This window comes from Dreissena polymorpha, chromosome 5 (assembly GCF_020536995.1).
Source record: "Dreissena polymorpha isolate Duluth1 chromosome 5, UMN_Dpol_1.0, whole genome shotgun sequence".
NCBI classification, from domain to species: Eukaryota; Metazoa; Mollusca; class Bivalvia; order Myida; family Dreissenidae; genus Dreissena; species Dreissena polymorpha.
The window spans coordinates 45,837,982-45,848,382 of NC_068359.1; the positions used below are offsets into that span (position 1 = coordinate 45,837,982).

General features: G+C 33.5%; 1 protein-coding gene across 1 annotated transcript; it reads left to right on the top strand.

Moving 5' to 3' along the window:
• Positions 1-2,286: 2,286 nt before the first annotated feature.
• LOC127880531 (uncharacterized) lies at positions 2,287-8,887 on the top strand. Its single transcript, XM_052427847.1, has 7 exons — positions 2,287-2,430; positions 3,419-3,519; positions 5,222-5,336; positions 5,892-5,991; positions 6,291-6,365; positions 6,797-6,962; positions 8,085-8,887. Exons 1-7 carry the CDS (start codon positions 2,424-2,426, stop codon positions 8,220-8,222), a joined length of 702 nt encoding a protein of 233 aa, XP_052283807.1. The 5' UTR covers positions 2,287-2,423; the 3' UTR covers positions 8,223-8,887.
• The last annotated feature ends 1,514 nt before the right edge of the window (positions 8,888-10,401 follow it).

Genomic DNA, 10,401 nt, shown 5'->3' on the forward strand with positions numbered 1-10,401 from the left:
CGTGTTCTCGATAATAAAAAACAGTTATATCTAAAGCATAGTCTAATAATCTAATACTAACTGTGTATTACGTAAGAAGGATTTACCAAACAATTAAATTTAGGGGCACCATTTTTCTCAAATTCTGACATTCAATTGCAATGATATTAATGACGTGATTTTGTTCGATATCTCTTGTCAGGACGAATGTCATTGTACTTGACAGTATAAACGTGAAGGTCAATCCGACAACACACATATTATTGAGCTCCAATTTTTGAAAAGCCACAGATTTGTTTGCACTGAAGTTTTTCTGTTCATAACTCACCCCAATAAGTATTGAGAACTCTTTATACAGCGGAAAAATATAATTAAAATGATAATTTACCATTTCACAACGTATTGACCACGTATCAGAGTATTGTTTTTCAATGTTTATCATAAAAAGATTTATAGAATTATAGCAAACAATTTTCGAAATAAATCACTTCAACCGCAACTTATTTTAATACGTGGTTGGACTGCATAAACTACATTGATAGAGGCGCGACACGCTAGAGATAACGACTATAAAAAAATATGGATAAAAAGCATTACCAAATGTAACGCATGACACGTACTTAATATTGCACATTATTAAAATAAAATCCGAACCAACATTAAACAAATAAATATTAACGGATATGAAAATGCTGATATGATTTTTTTTCTAATGGAATTTTGAAATTTCTTTCGAGGTAGTTTTTCATTCTAATATAACGCTTAATCATATGCAAACAAATTGAAATTTGATTAAAGATGTATATGTGTTGTATGTGTTTAGATAACCTTACCACAGCAGAGTTTTAATGTTTAATGTGAAAAATAATACATGTCAAGTGGTATAATGGGGTTTCTTCATCACTAACTTTTTATCTATATCTGCGACGTAAATCGGACAATAGTAGCAATCGCGACTAATAAACATATGATTATAACCTCGTTGATATTTGTTCTTCGAAAGTAAAGCTTAAACGTCAGATATGGAGGTTGTCCGTATTTGAAAGTTAATTGAGGTAATTATAATGGTCAATTTGATTCATTAATTCAATTTTATTACATTATAAAAACCTTTCAACCACGCATTATGAATTGATTGACAATAATTGAAATATTTTACAAAAATCTTTTTGATATATTTATCTTATTACACCGTTCGTCTGAATATAAGGTCTGTTTTGCCCGATACAGAAAATCAGAAAGAAGCTCCTTGCAAATCTTATATTTTTTGATCGTGTTTATTATATTTGGATTTTGTTTTGTTGGCTCTCTTGTGGTATGTATCATGAAATTGAATTCTTACTTTGTCTTCTTTAAAAATACAACAGGTATGTGGGGATGAATCCTCGTAAAACACGTAAAATATAATATAATAGTATATTATATAATATTATATAATATTATATTATATTTTATTACATCATGTCCTATATTGCATGAACATTCCCGTAAGTCGCCTCTATGAAGTTTCAGTAACCTTTGGTCATGCTTATCATTTTGTATAATCTAATTGTATTAAACTTAACACTTTTGAAAATAAGTCTTCATTTAAGACTTAATCATACAGCTATCACCGATAGCAATAAGCCGAAATTAGGATTTCGGATCGGAAGTACGTACTTTGAATTTGTCATAGCTTTATATTTTGCACAACCTTGCTTCCCCTTACCTAACAAGAATGCAATTAGAAAACTGACAAAAGTTAGACACATTTCATTTGAATATAATAGGTCGATCTTATTAGAGAAAAATTATCCGAAAGGTAATCGTAAGTGGTCTTATAATTGCTCGGTTAAAAAGCAAGTAAGGCCAACAGACGTTTATCTATGTTTATGCAAATGCGCAATCCCGAATAGCAACAATAAGGTAATCAATTAATGGTATTGTAAAGCCAGTATCCATTTTAGATATAAAGTGAGAGGTGAGGTATGTTCCTGTATAAAAAAGGGAATATGTGTGTAATAGAAATTGGTGATACTAATTGTTTTTTTAAGATAATCAATGGAACAAAATGTATTGCCAATAGCTAAGCGTTGTGTTCAATAAAATACAGTTTTCATTTTTTATGTACACTTTTCTATCCGCCTCTGATTGAAATATTCTTGATAACTATTTAAAAGCTTTAACTTTTGTATCACCTTTCACATAAATCAAAATGCTTACAGACGCAAACCATACGCATATTACTGGAGCGGCCTTTTGCGTCACAAAAGCGCCATTTCCTATATCAGATACTGATCAGGTGATTTAATATCTTTATAGATAAGAGGAGTGTAGACCACCCGACAGAGAGAGCAACCATTGCTAGGAATATAAGGAACCTCGTAATAAAACGCATACTAAAATCCATTTTATACGACTGCTCTTTTAAACAGGATTTGATACCGAACATTATTGGATAAAATATGGCAGGTAAGTGGAATTCTGCATTTTTTAAACTGAACTTTCTTGATGTTTGTGTGTCAGATTAATCGCTCCGATACATCGGCAAATTGTCGTTTATTTTACAGAAGACGTGTGCGCATTTGAAATATTCAAACCAAACCAAACTGGAAAATTGTGAAAAACATTCAGGGTAACATGACAAAATACGTCAAACGAAGTTTTACTAAAGACTCAAGTAATTCATTTATAACTGCGTTATCATCAATTTTACGGGTATTGTCCCTAATTATAAAACGTGAAACACTACAAAAAATAAATAAACGTCTATTCGATACATTTCTTATTTAATAATCGTACAATAACAGGATTCAATAACTTAATTGGTTATTTGGTATCCCGAGATAGAAACATATTTATAAATTGTGTCATTAAAATGAATGTTAATTCGAGTAGTATGTGACCGATCTTATAAAAATATAGTGTTCGTTCAATTGCAAATGATTTGGTTTACACTTATGCTACAGTTTTTTTCTGCTGATAACTGTCAAAATTAATTATTAATGTAAAGATTTGCAATTTCGAACACGGTAATTTTGTTTGATAATTTTATGGAACTGAACTTTCTCGATAATGAATGACAAAACAAACACTTGACATCTGAATCTCAATATTTGAATAAAAAGTATTTTGACTACGGAACGTTCATTGTCAGGACGAAAGAAAAAGCTACTGCAAAAAAGGTTTTAAGCATGTAAATTTTGTTAGCTGAAAAACAAAACAAAAAACATGCAACATATCTAAATATGTAATCTGTTAAGGCACGTTTTACCCATACACGTATTAATAATCCGCGAATATCTCTATGATTGTCGTATTATTTGAACGAATCTTTGTGTTTGTGCTCTTCTTAGTAACATGATTTTTTGTAGCCTTTCTTAAATATTATATTATTTTCTTCAAAAGTTTTTTTACCCATAGTATTTATTTGAGTGCGCTCGTTCATGTCGCCCTTTAGGTTGCGGTACACCATCCAAAATAACAGGCGGCTCGGTGCTCACAACCGGTCCATACAGTAACGGTTCCTATGCCGTATATACGTGCACCAGCGGATACGTGGTAAGCTGTGATGTATCATCATGACAACATACGATAAAATACATCACAATATGGGTTCGATTAGTCATTGCAGGCTAGGTTACCACTGAAAACCACCCGGGCACTGTTTAGTAGCCCAGGTTCAGAATGTTTACTAAAAAGTACGTCCGAGAAGGGTCGAGTGCCGTAAAGCGTATTTTCGTACCCAGGGTATATTGTAGTTTACTAAATAGTATCCGGGATATTTTGTTGTAGTACATAAGTCGACAACGACCAATCGGGTATACGATTCATCATACGATACATAACACAATTCAAGGATCGCAATAATGCATGACTGGTTGAACTTAAATTACCAGCTAGTATATTGTATAAATAAATTATTATTACCCTATATGCAAAACATGACCCGTTAATTTACGAAATTAATCAGTATAAGCATATGTATGCAGCCGTTTGAATTCCCAAACACAGCGTTATAAATAGTTGTTTACCATTTATCCGAAGCAATAATTTATTCATGTGTGTGTTTTTTCCAAAATGTACACGCATAAGTATGTAGTCCTTAAGACGATATATGACGCTAGGAAGCTTTTGCAAAAAATATATCAAACCAGAGAAAACATATTGCATTTGATCCTGTCACATGCCTTTAAATCAGCCAGACAACCAGGTAACATAATATCCCAAAATATATTAGGCTAAATGACCACGTGACCTCGAATATCCGTCAGTCGCTCTGTTTTACTGTGAAATGACGTCATTGTTTACGAATTGACGTCATTATTCCAGCGAAACTCTCCAGTTACACTCTTAAACAGTATAAATAGACGGCGAAAAAGCATAAAAAATGTGACATGATAAAAAGAATAATAGGTTAGTGACGTGGATGGAGAATGGTTATCTGGCTCGTCGGAGGATATTATCGGGTGAGCCGAATTCCTCCGACTTGCCAGATAAACATTCTCCATCCACGTCATCAACCTATTTTTCTCTATATTCAGACATGGTAAAAAATCACACGACAGGAGAGACTCAATATATGAATTACAAATACAACGGTCTAAACTATAGTATGCATAATCAAAGAAGAACCTTTTAATTATTTAATTCTTGGATGGTAGCAAATATACGGATAAACGGATATTGATCTAGGATCAGGATATTCAACAATATTCGACTATTTGTTAAAACGAAATTAACACTTATGTACGCCATCTTTGTAATCCGAATAGCAAAAGAGGATTCGAATACTTGATTAAATGGAATTACCCTTAACGTACTCACTGTATGATCATTATCGTATACATGTAGTTCTACTCTTATCTGTATAAAAGACATTGTTGACAGACTGAAATAAATCAGTAAATTGGCTAAACGCTCAGAGGGTGGCCGTGACAGTAACACATCACCTTGGTTATGCTTGCATAGTTGCTTGGCACTGGCGCTTTCTTGTTTCGTTAAATGGTGATTTTTTCCAGATAATTGTCACTTATTGAATGAAATCACGGGTGCAACACAATTTGCATTTATTAACTTAAGTTAAAGTCTGCACTATTGTGAAAACATGTGCTCTGTCTAGTCATATTTAAAGTTGTTTCATGGGTCAATCAATATTTTTTATGTAATAAAATCCATTACATATACAGTTGTATCTTTCTTTGCCATTTTCCAAACATAATAATCTTGCAGTCAATATCTTAATTGGTTTTTACTCCGACAGATGTCCGGTACGGCGTACATAGAGTGCCTGAATGGAATCTGGAGCGTGAATCTGCCTGCGTGCTCTAAACAAGACTACAACCAGGTCTACAACTACATCACAGACAACCACCAGGGTAGGTCTGTCCACATGTCCGAAGAACCATGTAAAATACAATAAGACGGTAGGTCCGTCCGCATAACCACTTACCATTTATGTACAAGAAATCATTTTAAATACAATACTACGCTAGGCATTACCATTCATGTGTAAGTAAAAATTTAAAATTCAATAAAACGGTAGATATGTCCTTATGAACAACCATTCATTTATATGGAGCCATTTAAAAAGTATGAAAAATGAAAATATTATTTTAAAGCAAGTTTTTCTTACACTAGGCGACGCCTCAGTACGTGAAGACTTGCTCGTCTCGTTTTTGGCACAAAAAGTAACGTCCCATATTTACGCAAACATAATGATAAATCTAGAATATTGTTTACATTTCCTGACGTCATTTGGAATACCTCGGCTTTTACAAAGCAAAATAACAAAATGCGATTGATCAATAAACGAAAACTAAGCCAATAAAAACGCTTCAAAATGTTGTATTACACATGTGTTATATAAAAAAAATATGTAATTGTTCTATTACATTGGAAACAGGGTATAGCATGTGATAAACATATTTCAGATATTCCTAATTGGCTGTTATGGATGTTCGGGGCTATAGCTGGTCTTCTTATCCTCCTTCTACTTGCGTGTGTTTTTGCCTGGTGCCTTCAATGCCTAGGGTATACACAGTGCATCTTACATAGTGTATAGGTTCAATGATTACGTTTAAATCTAGATGTTATAAAGTAAAGTTAACGCTACTATAAGGTCAATTTAATGATCCAAATGATCGGATATATATACTATAAATCAAACAAAAAAATATGTATAATAAAACCAACGATATTTTACTGGTATATCACCATAAAAAAATCGAATGCATTTTTCTTTCAAATAACATAGGCATAGTCTCAGAGAACAATTAATAGTTCTTGTGTTTCAGCAAATTTAATCATAACCAGATTTTTTTTATTTGCAGATGTTTTGGACGGGGTTCATTGTTCGGAGAAATGAACCCTCGTGGCTCGCCCTGTATGTGTTGTGGGCGAAAGAGGTATAAATTGAATTAATATTAGACATAATCAATATCATCAATAACAAACACTTTACGTACCTCACAATCATGGCTCGCTTTGTTTGGATTGATAGCGTTGTTGAAACGGAAATAAAGCTCTTTTAAAATAGTATGTTAAACGGAAATTTACAGGTTATTAGCAATAAATCGATTACAGACAAAACATGATTATCATGTTAAGGTTCAAAAGGATATAATACCTAGTTGGTTAATTGCATTATATACGAGAGTGTCAATAACCATATCAATGTGCTAAACTTATTCTATAGTGATTTCTCTCCCGGTCATGCAAAATTCAATAATGTTTCAATGGTGTAACACAATGGTAGAAATGTGATTTATGAATAGAATTAGCACGTAGCATTTTTTGGCAGATAACTGAATATTTTCATAAATCACTATTTTATTAGCTACGACACAGCTCGCCGGAGTTGTTCGACGTTTCCCCGCAAGTACGAGTACGATGAAGACGGTCGGCGGTATCACCTTGACGACAACGGCATGGCGTGCTACTACGATCACAAAAATAAATCACATGGAAAAGTTGTGCATTATGGGATAGATGGTTCATCAGAGGTATTGAAGATATTCCTTTTAAATGTGTATATTTAAGACCTTTAGACCTTTGACCATTAACAGAAAACAAGTAAAATGCATATCACGTGACACTACATAAGGCCCTGCATGATATGCCTGTCAGAAATAGCAAATCCTGAACAAGGATTTGGCACAAAACCACAGATGAGAATGGGAGTTATACGCAACACATCGCAAAGTCATGAGAAAAACGAGACATAATTATAACTGAATTGAACTGGGAACTGTTTTTTTATATTTCATTTAAGTTGTTCATTTAATGCATGCGCTTGATACATTCACCGGATTAAAATCTCAAACATCACATTAATGAATGAACCTAAATGAACCTTAAGCCTAAAACATTTTTTTTAATTGTTGATCCCTCAGAGATTCGTATCTGGCCGTCCGCATTAAAAGGCCCTCGCCTTAATATAGTACTAATCTTACAATGTTACTTTTTCATTTGTATATATAAGCTTACACGAGCGATCATCATATTGACATACATTATAAGGAAATGAAATACGCCAACTTATTCTATCGTTAAGCATATTGGACACTTTTTATTTTAGCAATTTTAGTGATGATTGTTCAGAACCGCCAAAAAAACAACAACAAAAAAACAAAAACGGAAACACAAATTTATGAAATTAACCTTTCATAATGAGATTGACCTTTTTTCAAGTGGCATAATAATTTGATGTTGACATTTAATACAAATCCAATTAAACATTAAAGTACCTACCAAGCATTAACAAGTTACGGAAACACAAAGCTACCTTTGACCATGAACAAATTTATTTACGTTTCACCGAGGAGCGATACAAATTGTCCGAATCACATCAACAGGTCAAAAGGAATATTACTCTTATGAATTATTAAATTCCACCAAGGACTTCAAAAGTAACCGAGAGGAAACGATGCTATTTGGCTTGGAATTAGGATATTAGCCTTTCACTGAAGAGTTTGTTAGGTGTACGCGACGTGTCGTTTAGCTTTTGAGAATAATAAATAAATCACAGTTACATAAATATATTTCAAATACGGACGGAAACTTTAACCCATCTAAAAAAACAACCACTACTAACTATTTAAACGAATTGAATTTATTTTGTTCAGGCCTCAACTCCACGACCAACATTCGTGAATGCGGTAAACGAGGTGATCGTAGAGAGGCGAACTCAGCCCGCAAAAGAAATCCTTGCATGGAAACCGCACACCAACTCCGTCCGAAACATCAACACCAGTACGAAGTAGCAACTTGGAATGATGTTTTTTTTTATCGCGCTGTATGAGCAAACGTGGAAGAAACGAAAGCTGAAACACTTTTTTTGTAGATTACACTATTTTGAAAAATAATTTATAAGCGTCGGCGTGAAAATTTTTGGCTAAAAATATTAGTTCAATGACAAGTAAATTCGAGGAATTATGGGCTGGTATTCATAAAGCTCCTAAAGGTAAACTAAAGAAAATAATTTTGCTCTTTCATTTTGGTGTCTTTTCTCATTTAATTGGTTTTATATTTAAGAAAAATTTTGCAACGAAGGATTATATGTTGGCATTACAAAACCGACACCATTAGAATTTCAACAGAAAATTTGATTTAAAAATTTCCCTTAAATCCAGCTTATGTAAAGAATTGTCTTATGAGCTATATGAATACCAGCCCTGATATGGTTAAAAAACAAGGGATTTGTGTCGGTCATTTTCCGATGTGTTTGTGTACAATTCTTTTTTTTGGTCAAACTACAAAATGATCGAAACTTAATGTTCAACGAAAATATTGATGTTTCAGCACTTCTGAATGAGGATTCGTTTTACAACACGTATTTATTGCCAATAATTATAAAAAAATTCTGAAAATATCCACAACAAATTAAACTATGGATTGCATATTTAGATCTTATTATATAAATTATGATATTTGCTTGACGTTGAGCTCTTATTATGTTTTAGTGAAATAAAAATATATATTATTTTTTTATATTTGACTTTTTAATATAGCCACAATGTCTTGATCATCATTTGTGTTATTTTTTTTCAAATGTCTCATGAGGTCCAAACGCAACAGCACAAAATTAAAGGAATCGTCTATTTTGACATTTCAAAACAATATTGAGAAAAGCACTGACAATAGACTGTGAATTGCACCGCTTTTGGAGACCGACGCTACATCTGATTTCAGAGCAATTTTTTGTAATTAAAACAACATTGAAAATAAACTGATCAGTTTGAACACGTTTATTTCCAACAGATAAAGATCGTTATACATAAACTTTCATATAACATTTATAATATCTAAATGCTCAAACCGGATCGGAACGAAATACCAGATCTTATATATTTTCTCTACCTAAGTTTACATTTGGTTGCCTGTTGTCCGACGAAATGCAATAAATAAATAAAAACTCCGAATGTAGAGCCCTATTAGCCAAGTAAAGGTAATGGTTGCCAGTTTAAAAGTGTAGCTGCTAATGAAGTAGGCAACAGTTTAGGGAAAGAAAAGATGTTTTGAGAGACTTGTTTGGTGCAAAAAAATGTTTGACAGCTGTTCTGTTGCAAACTTAATATCAAAGTGCTAACTTAAAAATAATACAAGTGTGCACTGCATCATTCACTTAAGTATTTGTTTAGGACTCACTAGTGTCGTCTCCATATAGAATGGTTCCAATGCATGCGTCCAAATGTAAGGATATAGTGTTTATTAGTTCGCCGCGAATATGTACAAACTGAATGCATTCGAATTTTGCATCGACATTTATGGCTTTAAAAGGATTAAAGTAAACTGAACATTTACTAAATATTAGCCCGGCTGAAAAGTATATATATGGCCATTTACAATATGGCGACAGTTTCATTCAGAAATTTACGATCTTTAAAGGACTGATATCATCATCAAATAAATTTATGTGTGACTGTATGCCAGCGGCAATGTAGATAATTCATACACTGGACACAAACGTGGACCTTGTGCCCAAGTCCCATATAGATGCCGGATTAAGACGGATCATTTCCGGCACGATCCGGAATAGGAACCATGTAGCAGCCTTTAAGATCCGTGTCGATCCTTGTAGATCCGGACACGTCCATGAATAGCATTGGTGCTCCGAAAGGCCAACGCATATGTTTTGTTCGAAACTGCCGTGTTGATCCGTCACCTTCCGATAACATGGCAGCATCCAGGATAGTCCGTGCAGCTTACGTATATGGTACGTGGACAGCCGCATGTATGCATTGGTTGTCCGTGTGTATCATTGACAGTGGGTAAATTTTTTAGATCCCAGATCATGAGGCAATTGAATGGTTGTATCCGGAGCGTTTTTGGCAGTTACAGAGAACACGCATGTACAGTTTAATTGCATTGCTGCCACTACAGATTAGCACTAAGCTTCGAGAAGGAAGACGGTGCATACGCGGACCAATACGTAAATACACG